This window comes from Rana temporaria, chromosome 4 (genome assembly GCF_905171775.1).
Source record: "Rana temporaria chromosome 4, aRanTem1.1, whole genome shotgun sequence".
Classification (NCBI taxonomy): domain Eukaryota; kingdom Metazoa; phylum Chordata; class Amphibia; order Anura; family Ranidae; genus Rana; species Rana temporaria.
Window position 1 is genome coordinate 64560125 of NC_053492.1, and position 14757 is coordinate 64574881.

General features: G+C 41.8%; 1 protein-coding gene across 1 annotated transcript in view; it reads left to right on the forward strand.

Moving 5' to 3' along the window:
- FAM228B (family with sequence similarity 228 member B) overlaps window positions 1–14757 on the forward strand; it is a 59525-nt gene that overhangs the window by 12876 nt on the left and 31892 nt on the right. Inside the window, exons 3-4 of the mRNA XM_040348503.1 lie at window positions 9123–9269; window positions 13718–13795. Coding sequence (XP_040204437.1) covers window positions 9123–9269; window positions 13718–13795 — 225 coding nt within the window. The remainder of the gene's footprint in view (window positions 1–9122; window positions 9270–13717; window positions 13796–14757) is intronic.

Here is a 14757-nt window from a genome sequence, read left to right on the forward strand (position 1 = left end):
TACATAGTTGGGTAAGGATGAATGATGCAATAAGAATTGTTGGGCAGTATAATCTGGAGCGTATGTAGTGATCTCATAAATCAGTTCATGGATTTTTTCCCAAAAAGGTTTAATGTCATTACATTCCCACCATAAATGGAGAAATGTTCCGGGAGCAGATTTGCAACGCCAGCATAATGCTGATACATTTGGGTTATATTTATTAATAACATGAGGTGTCCTGTACCATCTCGAATACAATTTATAGCCGTTTTCTTGTGTCAATACGTTCATAGAGCCTTTATGTAACCTACGGAAGATAGTTTCCCATTGATCTGTTGAAAGTGATATGTTTAATTCCTCTTCCCATTTTAGATTTGCTGTATCTGTTTTTAAATCAAAACTTGCGTACAATAAAGAGTGCAATATTGAAATTAAATGTTTTTGAGGGGAAGTTCCAAGACATATATTTTCAAAAGGAGTCTTAGGTCTTAGCCAATCATAGCAAGGATTAGGTTTGTGTACGAACTGTGTAATAGTTTCAAAGTCATGTTGGGAAATGCCAGTATCAGGGTGATTATCAGTGAATGATTCATATGTAATAATGGAACCATGCTTGAAGAGCATATTGACCCTCAGCATGTCATCAATATGCGGAGCAGTAGGGATATTAGCGAGCAAATCTAAATGTATGTCCGGGTTGTGGACTAATGGGGTCATAGGGCCATATACAGAGGAGATATTAAATTTTTTGCAAAGAAACCTAAATATTTTTAAAGTATTGCCAGTGACCGGGTGAGAATTTATTTGTTTTGGGATTTTGCGGGGTTGGATCCAAGGCAAGTGTTTCAATGGGAGATAGGGAGTGTAGGAGGATTCTTCTAGATTAATCCAGTCTTTAAGGGTAGCATGAAGGTGCCAATCTACAATACGGGTCATATGGCATGCCCAGTAATATTTTTGTAAGTCCGGTAATCCTATCCCACCCATTAGTTTGGGGATGACGAGTTTATCCCACTTAATTCTCGGCTGTCTCATATTCCAAATAAATTTCAGACACATTTGCCTAAAGTTCCTGAAAAAAGTTTGTGGGATCTTAATGGGGATCGTTTGTAGCAAATATAAAAACCGTGGGAGAACGTTCATTTTGATTATATCCGCCCTCCCAAACCAAGAGAAAAAACCAGAACCCCATTTGAGTAGATCTTCTTTGATAGTATTAAACAGAGTTATAAAGTTTTTGTTATATAGATTATTCACGTCAGATGTCAACTTAATTCCAAGGTATGTTAAACAATCCTCCTCCCAACTGAAAGGGAAGTTCTGCTTGCAAAGGGATACCAGAGATACAGGTAAAGAGACATTCAATGCTCTTGATTTGGAAAAATTAATCCTCAGATTAGAGATATTGTGAAACAGGGAAAGATCTTTCAGTAAATTGGGAATTGTAATGATCGGGTTGGACAGGAATAAGAGGATGTCGTCTGCAAATGCTGCTAGTTTGTAGGTCTTGTCTTTAATATTAATACCCACAATATCCGTATTCTCCTTTAATTTACATAAAAAAGGTTCCAAAATAAGCACAAAAATTATTGGAGACAGTGGGCATCCCTGTCTTGTACCATTTGACACAGAGAAAGCCCCCGACAGTGCGCCATTAACTTTAACTTTGGCCATTGGTGATGAGTACAGTAGTTGAATAAATTGAAGCAAACGATCTTTTATGCCTAGAGCTTTTAAAGCTGCATGCATGTAATCCCACGCTATCCTGTCGAAGGCTTTCTCTGCGTCAAGGGACAACAAAAATCCTGGTGATTTAGTGTTCTGAAGCCAATTTTGAATTAGAATTGCTTTTGTGGTATTGTCCCTTGCCTCCCTGCCAGGTATAAATCCTACCTGGTCCAGGGAGACAAGACCAGGTAATAGGGGCAGTAAGCGATTGGCGATTATTTTAGCGTACAATTTAATATCCACATTTAGGAGTGAAATGGGTCTATAGTTGGAAACTAGCTTTGCATCCTTATCAGGTTTAGGGATTACTGCTATGTGGGCTTCTAATAGATTCTTAGTAATAGTTGGGGGAGCAGGAATTGAGTTGAAAGCCTTTAAAAAATTCGGAATAATTATATCTTGGAAAGTTTTATAATAATTAACTGTATAACCGTCAGGTCCTGGGCTCTTGCCCGTGTTAAGCTGTTTAAGAGCAGAAAAGACTTCAGAGGAATCTAATGGTCTTTCCAGATCACTAGCTAACTCCGAATTTATGGGTTTAGGACTATATGATTTCAGAAAATCAGAGATCAAGTCATGCCTATCAGGTGAATCTTGTGGTGTCGGAACTGTGGGTAAATTATATAGTTTTGAATAAAATACTTGGAATTGGTGTGCTATGTCAGCGGAGTTAGTATGTAATTTCCCCGTAGAATCCGAGACAGAATATATGTTATTGTGTTTATTCACATTTTTTGAATTAATAGAATTAGCCAGAAGTTTACTGCTTTTGTTGCCAAATTCATAAAAGATTCTACGTGAGAAATTCAAGTTACGTTTTATCTTCTTTTCCAGTAGTAAAAGAAGCTCTTCCCTAACTTTCAAAAGTTCAGAGAGAGAATCCATAGCCAATGATTGCTTATGTTGTCTTTCCAAGTAATTGATTCTGTCCGTGAGATTTTTAATGCAAGCCTGTCTTAATTTATTCCTTCTAGCAGCCATAGAAATCAATTCCCCTCTAAGCACGCATTTGTGAGCCAACCATACGTTCATAGGATGAACATCCTCTGAATCATTTTCAGTGAAATAATGGGCAATTCTAGTACCCAATATCGATACATTGCCAGCGTCATTAAGTAGAGAGTTGTCAAGTTTCCAAAGTGGAGGGACTACAGGTTTTTCCTTGAAGGTTAAAGACATAGTTATTGGATTATGGTCAGAAATAACCATAGGTTCTATCGTGGCCTCCAAGAGGGTATCTAGGTGTTTTTGAGAAATTAAAAAATAATCCAACCTCGAATATGTATTGTGGGGATTTGAATAAAATGTGAAATCTTTACAGTCTGGGTGCAGGGTACGCCATGTATCGTGTAGTGATAATTTGTGCAAAGCATTTTTAATTACTTTCAAAGTCTTGTAAGAAATTTTAGAGGATCCAGAAGAAGTATCTAAAAGGGGATTAAGAGCTAAATTAAAATCTCCCCCGACAATGAGCATGCCGGCCGCAAAAGAGTCAAGTAGTTCTAATGTTCGTACAAAGAAAGGAGCTTGTAGCTTATTCGGAGCATATATATTGGCAATTGTGATAGGTGCGTTATAAAGAGATCCCTTGATAAATAGGAACCTGCCTTCTTTGTCAATTTCTGTGTCTAGTAATTTAAAAGGACAACTCTTAGAAATTAAAATAGATACCCCTTTCGTTTTAGAGTCTGCTGTGGTAGAGTTAATAATTTGAGGGAATCTTTTATCTGTAAACGTTGGCAAGTCATTAGTCTTAAAATGAGTCTCTTGGATCAGTACAATATCAGCTTTTGATCTTTTGAGCATCAATAACAACTTTGACCTTTTTTCAGGTACATTAAGGCCCTTTACGTTCAGGGAATAAAATTTAACTTTTTGTAGCTGGTTTGATGAGATTTTATCTGAAGTAGCCATTATATCAGAAGGAGTAGGCGTTACAAGGAAAGAAATATCAACGGGGGGTAATTAAGCTAGGTATTGAGATTGAGAAGAAAAAAAAAAAAAAAAACCCTTTGGAGATGACCACCGGTTTGAAACGAGAGTAATGTAAATATATAAGTGGTCCGAATAACGAACAAAAATAGAAAAAAAAATAAATAAATAAAAAAAAAAAAAAAAAATATATAAATAAGATTAAACAAAAACTACCCTTTAGGGAAGTAGAACTAGTTAAAGATATAGTGGAATTTCCCCGTCACAAATCCAATAGGACTGAGGACGGAGGATTCCGCTATTTGGGGGTTGGAATGAAACTGGACCAAAACAGATCGCAGAATCGTCAAGCTACCCGCCCCTACGGACTCGTCCTGTTATTTATTAATAAGAAAAAAGAGACCGGTGTAAATACCTTTCAAAAAAACAGAAGCGTACAGGGCACAGTAATATTTAGTCTGGCACCAATGTTGTTAAACTACTAGGAGCCTAGATACATTGTGGAAAAATCACTGCTACTAAATATGACTGAAACTTACACAAAAATCATTGCCTCATGACATTTCTTAGAGATAGGACCTGTTACTTTATAACAGAATAACAAGCAAAGAATTGTAATCGGCTGCAAACAAAATTCTAACATCAATAAAGATACAATTTAATGTATCAATTACAAAAACAAGGAGGCAAATTAAACAACAATAAGATCATGTATCTGTGTGAAACATACTTCCCTGTTGTATATATAGTAAATATTGCTATCCAAGACTATAACAGAAAAAGATTTCTAACATTAGATGCGTCCTACAGAGTTTCACTCATGTAACAGAGCAATTACATATCTAGGAGTGAGATCAAGACATCAATATGTAACTTAGGCATACTAGTGTCTATAAATATAGTAGTATTAGGTAAAAGAGAATAACTAAAACAATTAAGGCAGCATTTCCGAAAGCATCTTAAAAGACAATATGCAAAAATATTAAATAAAAATACAGAGAAAGTCCTCAATATTCCCTCCTAGATTTCCGATAGCGCGATGAGCTGGGTGATTGAATATCAGGGGGCTGAGCCTGTGAAGAGGTGTTTATCTTCTCTGCAGACAATGAGCGACGTCTTCTGAATCTGGTTGGAGCAGCATCCATCGGTTCATCACATGTATTGTCCTTTCTGTAAGATTTAAATCTGAAGTCCGCGTACCAGTCGGGTACATCCAAATAAGGGATATTCATTGCAGCGCAGAAATGAATCAGATCCTCGGGCACTTTTAACAGGGCTGACTGACCCTGATTAGTTGCCAGTAAACCAAATGGGAATTTCCAGCGATAGATAATATTTTTGCTGCGCAGTGCTTCAAGAAGGGGCTTCAAATCTCTTCTATGTTGGAGTGTTATATGCGATAAATCCTGATATATTTGGATTAATGTGCCTTCATATATACATTTGGAGCGGAGTTTGGCATTCCTTAAAATCTCTTCTTTGAGCTGGAAATCGCATAAGCAGCAGATAACATCCCTTGGCGGGTCAGCAGCTCTTCCTCTGGGTCTGAGGGCTCTGTGGATGCGTTCCATTTTAATCGCAGTTATCGGGGGGCGTCCCAAAAGATTATTGAATATGCTCAAAATGACAGGTGTAAGTCTATCATTTTCCACACTTTCTGGAAGACCCCGAATCCTCAAATTATGGCGTCGATTTCGGTTCTCCGGTGGAGGTCTCTCAGGTGAAGGGTATGATTGTCCACTTTGCGGTTTACATGTCGCAGTGCAGCACCCTGTTGCGCAGTTGTTTTCTCTACCTCTACAACTCGCGCTGTGACTGCGCGTACTTCAATGCTAAGTTCAGCAATGGCGGCTGTCAACGTCGTTTTTATATCAGCTGCTATCGAGTGGAGATCACCCAGATTGGGTCTTTGTGTCAAATCCTGAAATGTACCGATATCGCGGTCATTATTCAAGGGTAGTATTCCCTCGGGAATAGTTTGCGGGTGTGATAATCCCAACTGGGTCTCCATCATTAAAGTCAATGTGCTTCCGTAGTAATGTAACAAGAAGCTGTATCTCTATCAATTTTTCCCCAGAAAATGCCGCTAATCACTCAAATTGTGCCTGGGAGTAGTCGGGTCCCCGACGTAGTCTTTTCGACCCAAAAAAGCAGCTTACCGGCGCTCCTTTCAGCTAATTTAGGTCCGTAGTAGCGGGAGCTATCAAACTAAGCAGCCATCTTCAGTCCCGGCTAGACCACGCCCCCAAGTTGGCTTTTTTTTAACCGATGGTTAAATAACCTATGGGGCCCACACACGATCGGTTTTGACCGATGAAAACGGTCCATCAGACCGTTGTCCTCTGTTTAACCTATCGTGTGTACGAGGCCTAATACTTACTGGCCCTGCAGACAGTGTCTCCGATCTTCTTGAAGTACTATGGACAGCAAAGAATCTTCAGGCATCCAACACACTTTTGGCACTGCCAGACACCTTGTCCCGTATTGGGTGCCATGTTTCCATTCATGGCCACTATATCATTACTGTGTTCTGTAGTGACATAGATGCTTGCAAACGTTTGTTGGATGTTGTAGGTTCTTTGATGGCCATAGCTCTTCAACAAAGTAAAGATGGGAGTCACTGACCTCTAGACTTATCTGAATATTTCTGAATATCTGAATATTTCCATTTATCAAGGTTATGGTTTGCCTAGTTATAGTCACATTCAGTTGGACTTGTTCTGTAATGTTGAAGACATTTCTCCATTTATCTGAGTGGCTTCCTCAATTCTAATGAGTGTTGGGAACACCCCCACCCCATTTATACCCACGCGGGCAACTCGATCACCTCAATCTAGTTAGTATGAGCATCAAGAAATGTGTCAAGGTCGATATTGATTGAACCTGACTGGAGGCTGCAGCAGCCTGTTCTAATTTAGAAAATCGAGTGACCATTGGGGCCACAAAATCTGGGGCATGTGTTAATTCCTGATGTTGATTGGGGGAAGGTGTAAATTATTGGACAATCCATATCTTCTGTGCCACATTTCAGGATACCATGGTTGGATTAAGGGAAATAGGTTGCCTGTATGGGTATAAATACTGGGTTGGGGTGCAAACATGAATCAAGGGGCCCCATAACAAAATTTTGATGGGGGCTCCATTTGGATAACTCTCTCAGTAGAAGCTGGTAGTGTCAACTCTGATCATACCAGTCAATGATCTTAACATAAAGTATGCTTAATTCAAGGTCAGGCAGCAGGAACGCTATCAACATATTTAGAATACTAGAGACCATGCGTTGGATAAAAGTTATAATTGCAGGAACATTATAAAAATTACCGTAATTATATTTCATGGCTCTTGCACACATTAACTATATATCTCTCAAAGAAATGTCTTGAAACATTTTTGTAGATCTGCTTTTTGCATTTTGCAGATTTGTAGGTAGATTCACGTACGGGCGCAAAGGTCTTTTTAGGCTACACCGCCGTAAATTTTTTAGGCTAGTAGTGATTCTAAAACCACTTACCTTCAAATTTTCGGCGGCGTAGCCTAAAACGAGCGGGCGTAAGGGCGCCTAATTCAAATGACTGGGAGGGGGGCGTGTAGTATGGAAATGAGGCTTGACCTCACGTTTTTTGACATTTTTTTACACTGCGCATGCGCCGGGCGACTACATTTCCCAGTGCGCATTGCGGCTAAGTAGGCCTTACGGGCCTATTGATTTTGACGCGTACGTAAACTACGTAAATCCCGATTCGCGGACGACTTGCGCAAACGACGTAAAAAATTTCAACCTCGCGGCGGGAACGGCGGCCATACTTAACATTGTTATTCCACCTCATAGGTGGAATAACTTTAGGCGGCCTATCGCGTACGGAAACGACGTAATGCGACGGTGTAGGCCCGGCGTACGCTCGTAAATCGTCGTGAATCGTCGTATCCCCTCATTTACATAATCTAGGCCGGCCGCAATGTAAGCGCCACCTAGCGGTAAGCCAAAACATTGCAATCTAAGATAGGACGGCGCAAGCCGTCCTATCTTAGATATGTTTAAGTGTATCTCTGTTAGAGAATACACTTAAACATAGGTCGGCTTAGATTCAGAGTTAGGTCGGCTTATCTGTAGATAAGCCGGCCTAACTCTTTGTGAATCTACCTATTGCACTACAGAACGTGTTCCATAGGAAACCATGGTAAATGGACTGTAGTGCAAATCTGAAAAATGCAAAAAGCACAAAAAATGCATAGGTGTGAATCAGGCCTAAGACAGCACAGAAGGGCACCTGTGATTGGCAATCCTGAGGTCTGACTCCAGTTAAGCCCTGTACACACGATCTGTTTGTCCGATGAAAACAGACCGATGGACTGTTTTCATTGGACAAACCGATCGTGTGTGGGCCCCATCGGTCTTTTTTTTCCATCGGTGAAAAAAAAAAATAGAACATGTTTTACATTTTTCCTAATGGATAAAAAAAACGATAAAAAAAACGATCGTCTGTGTGGAAGTCTATTGGACAAAAATTCACGCATGCTCAGAATCAAGTCGACGCATGCTCGGAAGCATTGAACTTCATTTTTCTCAGCACCTCGTAGTGTTTTACGTCACCGCGTTTTGGCACGGTCGGATTTTTGACTGATGGTGTATAGGCAAGACTGATGTAAGGCTGGGTTCACACTACGGTTTTCCCGTCCGTCAGCCGCATACGATTTCAGTATTGAAAACGTACGGGCCCGGACGGGAAAACGTATAGATAGAGAATGCATTGCAAATCGTATGCACTCAGATGCATCCGGGTGCGTACGATTTGCTGGCAAAACGTTTTTTAAACGTCCGCAAAACCGTGTTCAACCACGGTTTTGCGGTCGTTTTTAAAACAGTATGGCAAACGCATACGTTTTCCTTTAACATTAATGTTAATGGAAAACGCACATGTGTGCGGTTCCATACGTTCCCGTCCGTTTCAGCCGCATACGGTTTTCCATATAAATCGTATGCGGCTGACGGACGGGAAAACCGTAGTGTGAACCCAGCCTAAGTCAGCTTCATCAGTTATCCAACGGAAAAATCCATCGGATTAGATTCCATCAGATATCCGATCGTGTGTACGCGGCTTAAGCCTTTCCATATGGGAAGGGTAACAGTTTATTGTCCCTAACAGCCCCATTAAGGGGATCCCCTCCTACCCCAAACCACATAGGGGCTGTGTGAGCTGCTATGGCTATGGTTACACCACGGATACTGGGGTCTGTTCCTGAAACTCTTTATAGAATGAAGAATCAATGGTGAATTGCCTTCAACAATTTAGGAGGAATCAAGTTTAATGTAACTACTATGAAGTTAATAAGAAATATATTTTTTTGCAGAACTTATTTATTAATTTACTTACTAATCAGCCAAAGTAATAGAATTCCTACTATACAGTATGATGGTGAATAAGTTGCTATACGTTCCTGCATTTTTATTACATGGTTTATAATGGCATATTCTTTGCCAGGCGGTGACCTTCAGGAAATCATCTCCGAACGATGACGGCTCGTTCCTGCCCAAGAAAATCTTCCCATCACGTCCTGGAACCAGAAGCCTCTCTACCACTTCCCTGCGTAAAACTGAGGACTGGTTAGCACACAAGCCTTATGTCCAGGTATCCGTAATGACAATGAGGAGCTCTGAGCTCTATTCCTATTAGATGAATCTTCTGAAGGCATCTCTTCACACTTTCCACCAGCATACTCAGTCTATTCGACGTCCCAAATGTGTTCACCTGCCATGTCTCTACCAAAGTATCTTTCTACTTTTATTTTACATCACTTAGAATGTAACTGGAGGCGCAGACAGCAATGAAACCTGACCAGTTTCTCATTGCTACCTACTCTTTAAAAAAATATTATTATTATTATTATACTGGATTTATAAAGCGCCAACAGTTTTTACAGCGCTTTACAACACAAAGGCAGACAGTACAGTTACAATACAATTCAATAGGGTTGTCCCGATACCACTTTTTTAGGACTGAGTACAAGTACCGATACTTTTTTTCAAGTACTCGCCGATACCGAATACCGATACTTTTTTTTAAATGTGTCCCCAAATGCAGCCATGTCCCCCCACAAATGCAGCCACGTCCCCCCAAAAACTGCAGCCATGTCCCCCCACAGATGCAGCCATGTCCCCCCACAGATGCAGCCATGTCCCCCCACAAATGCAGCCATGTCCCCCCACAGATGCAGCCATGTCCCCCCCATATGCAGCCATGTCCCCCCCATATGCAGCCATGTCCCCCCATATGCAGCCATGTCCCCCCATATGCAGCCATGTCCCCCCATATGCAGCCATGTCCCCCCCATATCCAGCCATGTCCCCCCCCATATCCAGCCATGTCCCCCCCCATATCCAGCCATGTCCCCCCCATATGCAGCCATGTCCCCCCATATGCAGCCATGTCCCCCCCATATGCAGCCATGTCCCCCCCATATGCAGCCATGTCCCCCCATATGCAGCCATGTCGTCCCCCCCATATGCAGCCATGTCCCCCCCATATGCAGCCATGTCCCCCCCATATGCAGCCATGTCCCCCCCAAATACGGCCATGTCCCCACCATATCCAGCCATGTCCCCCCATATGTAGCCGTGTCCCCCCCATATGCAGCCATGTCCCCCCATATGCAGCCATGTCCCCCCCCCCATATCCAGCCATGTCCCCCCCATATGCAGCCAATCCATGCCCCCCCCATATCCAGCCATGTCCCCCCATATGCAGCCATGTCCCCCCCCCCATATCCAGCCATGTCCCCCCCATATGCAGCCAATCCATGTCCCCCATATGCAGCCATGTCCCCCCCCAACATTACAGCTTTCATTTGAATAGCTGTAGTGATTCGCGCCGTGCTGCGTATAGACACTCCCCCTTGCTCGGGATTGGACGCAAATGCGCAAATACTCGGAATCGGTCCCGATACCGATACTAGTATCGGTATCGGGACAACCCTACAATTCAATACAGGGGGAATCAGAGGGCCCTGCTCATTAGAGCTTACAATCTAAGGGTCAGGTGATACAAAAGGTAATACCTGTGGGGGATGAGCTGATGGTGAAATGAAAGTACAGTTGTTAGGTGTGGGTAGGATAGGCTTCTCTAGTAAAAAAAGAAAAGTCTTATAAACACTTTTACTGGCACCTAAAACAGAACTCCAGGAATTGCAGCACTTTTAAAAATCTGCTGACCTATAGGGGGCAGTGTTAATTTTGACAGCAAATTTTGATTTTGTTTTAGTCTTAGCCTTAGGACTAAAATGGCAATTTAGTCTCATTTTAGCCTTCTGCAATTGTTTTAGTTTAAGTCGTATTTAGTTGACTAAATCTCCAGTACATTTTAGTTGTCTAAAATCGAATGAGTGTAATTAAATTGCAATGCATTAGTTAACATTTCTCTACATTTTCTGCTGGAGTGAAAAATCAAATGTTATTATTTATGGTATTGAGGTATTAACATGCACTACAGACCAGTGTTAATGTCATATTTCAATTTAATTTTAGTATTAGTCTTTTGACTAAAATGGCATTTTAGTTTTAGTCCCATTTTAATCTTTTGACTAAAATACCATTTAAGTTTTAGTCGTATTTTAGTCATCTCAATTGTTTTAGTTTTAGTTGTATTTTAGTAGACTAAAATAGTATTCATTTAGTCGACTAAAATGTTTTAGTCGACAAAATTAGCACTGATAGAGGGTTAAGGCCAAAAAGATATGCCACTTTCTCAATAGCGTCAGTAAGGGGGGGCCAGAGGGGGCCCTGACCCCTCCCAACATTATGCTGTGCCCCCCCAATTAAAACACTTTTTTTTGTTTTGTTTACATAGTGGGTGTCCCGCATCTTGCTTGGGTCGCCGCCGAGTGGACACAAGTGCAACCTTAGCAACCCTAGTAGTTCTCCCACTGCTCTGGACCCTTAGATTTACCTGGTGTGCTGGTGACATAACTCTTGTTTTCTGCCATCCTAGGGGGCCCCAATACAGTAGGAAGGGGGTTCACTGCAAAACATGTGAATGGGTCTCGTTGCAGGATTGTAATAAAGGGCCCCACAACAGAAGTAAAGGGCCCCAGGATATATATATATATATATATATATATATATATATATATATATATATATATAAAATTGTATTTTATAGTTAGCCCCCTACTTTTGTCACTGTCCCCTCATGTGCCCCCCTAAATTTGAAAGCTGGAGACGCCACTGCACTTTCTGAATTTATCAATCTACTAATTCGGTTTTTACTCAACTCTATGGGCCAAATCCTCAGCCAGCAGGCGTAACGTAATTTTTACCATTTAAGTTACACTGGCGGAAAATTTCTACCTAAGTGCCCGATCCACAAAGCACTTACCTAGAAATTTTCGGCCGTGTAACTTAAATGTCTCCGGCGCAAGGCGGTTCTCTTCTGCAGGGGGCGATGACAATTTAAATGAGGCGCGCTCCCGCGCTAGCCGTACTGCGCATGCTCGTGACGTCATTTTCCCGACGGGCAGCGTGCGAAATTACGTTACGTCGGGCTTTGTGGATTGCGACGGGACAATAAAGTTGCGTCGGGTAAAAAAAAAGTTACGCGCCGAAAAAAAAAAATTCAAAATTTAAAAAAAATCGCGGCGATCGAAAAAAAGGTCTGTTTTTACAAGGTGTAAACAGTTTACACTTTGTAAAAGCATCCCTAATTTTACGTATGCAAACGTAAACTTACGCAGAAAAAACAAAGCTGAAAAGCTTTGTGGATCTCCGTAAGTCCTCATTTGCATACGCAAAGCGGCATTTCAATGCGAAATGCCCCCAGCGGCGGATGCGGTACTGCATCCTAAGATCTGACAGTGTAAGTCTATTACAGATGTCAGATCTTCTGCCTATCTTTGGAAAACTGCTTCTGAGGATCAGTTCCAAAGATAGGCACAGGGATACGCAGGCGGAACAGCAGTTCCGCCTGCGTATCCCTTTTGAGGATTTGGCCCAATATTCCCAGTGTTCTGACAAGAGATAGGTCTTCTACTGCACAGCAGTCACACTACCTGCCTCCCCTCCTCTCTCTTTTCACAGAATACTTTGTATTTTGCGTATGGGTTCACATAATGCAAAGCCTTCCATGATTGGCTAAGAGGAGAGAAGGGGCGGGCAGAACAGCTGCAAACATTTCTGCTGCTGTATCAGAGATCTAAAGATCCAGTGTTGGAGCGCCGGGAGTATACTGATAGCTGTACTCCCAGCACTTAGTAAAAGTGAAAATGGTAAATAAAAAAGACGTCTGTGAAGTGGCATGCACCTTGCTGGACTTAAACCCTTATAGGCCAGCAGATTTTTTTAAAGTGCTGCAAATCCTGGAGTACCACTTTTGGGCACATAATGGTATTCACCGCCCCAGCACAGCATCAGGGTAACAGATGGAAAGGCAGGGCCGATCCTAGGGTCACAGGCGCCTGGGTGCAGAAATATTTCTGGCGCCCCCACATGGGCGTCATCATTTTACTAACTCCTCCCCTTTACAAATGTTTCTATGGCAATGACTCAACCACAGATATGCTCCCCCACAAAGTCTTAATTAACCTGGGATCCTTACATGATCTCTTAAAAATAAACAAAATACAGGAAGAGAAGCAGAGTACTTTATTGGGACCTGGAGGGGGAGCCTCTGTTATGGACACAGAGAGGGCTTCTGTTAGAGGGTTTTTTAGATGTTCGGCGCCCCCACCTATGCAGGTGCCTGGGTGCAATGCACCCTGTGCACCCTACCTAGGATCGGCCCTGTGGAAAGGTATTTGTAGCAGCAATATGGCAGACTGCTGAAATCAGAATTCATCTATTTTACCTATACTGGACTTGTTCAGTATGTTCTTTGCATCCTGATTGTTTGTAAAAATAATGAAGAAAAAAAAGAATTAATCTTCTTTCATGTGATTGGTTGCTCTAGTTTACTGCATTTGGAACCTAATCCTTGTGGTTTCTGTTGCCATACTGAATAAGCCAGCAGGTCTTCTGCTATTAAATTCCTCTGTTGTCTCTTTTTAAAAATGTATTTTGGCAAACTGATTTTTCCCCCCATTGTTTTAGTTGATAATGGATGCAGAACATGAGAAGATCAGTGCAAAGACGCAGTGTGTGTTGGATGCAGAAAATCACTATAACCAGGTAACTTATATCTAGAATGGCAGGAAATAAAGCCATAGTTCCATTTCTAAAGAAAACCATGTGACCACAGAGCAAAACATTCAAAGGTAGTTCCGAGTGTGTGGTGCATGCTGGGAAAATGGCAAGAAAAAGCTCAGGCGCACTTGTCGGACATGTCAAAAAGATGATTATACATATAAATAGAGCTGTACCTCGAAGTCAGGTTTTTCATGTGTTCTAGTATGATGACGATCTACATTTATGCCTTCAAACATCATTTAGCATAAGTGCCGTGACGGGACATGGTCCTTTAGTACCTAAGAAAAAAGGTAAAAGTACACCACTTGAGCTCTGAACCCCTTTAGCACTACAGGTTATAGGTCTTGCACCCCTTCCCCCCCCCCCCACCACCACCTCTTCTGCTGCAGTGCGCAAGACGGCCACCTCTTTTCTTACCTGGCATCCCGTGTCTGTAGATACTTTATTAAAGGGGTTGTAAAGAAAACATTTTTTTCATAATAAGCATCCTTTACCTGCAGACATTCCTCTTTTCACTTCCTCATTGTTTGTTTTTGCTCAAAAGTTGCTCTATTTCTTCTCTGTTCTGTTCACTTCCTGCTTGTCTGATTGTTACTCACCACCGTGAAGGGAGGCTTTACTGCGGTGGTCAGTAATGTGCTCACCCCCTCCTGAGAACTACATCTGTGTGGCAGGACGCTCTCTACGCGTTAGAGACTTCAAGCAGGTGTGAATTACTGGGCGTGCCGCAATGCATACTGGGAAATGTAGTTCTTACATGAACGAGCGATGCAAACCAGGAAGTGAATGAGAGAACAGAAACTAGAACGCCAGAGGTGATATAGATGAAGGAATTTAATAGATATTTACTTGTTTTTTAACATAATCATTACACTATTCTGTCTGTCTACCTTGCAGACATAGGGCCTGATCCACAAAAGGGATACGCCGGCGTATCTACTGAT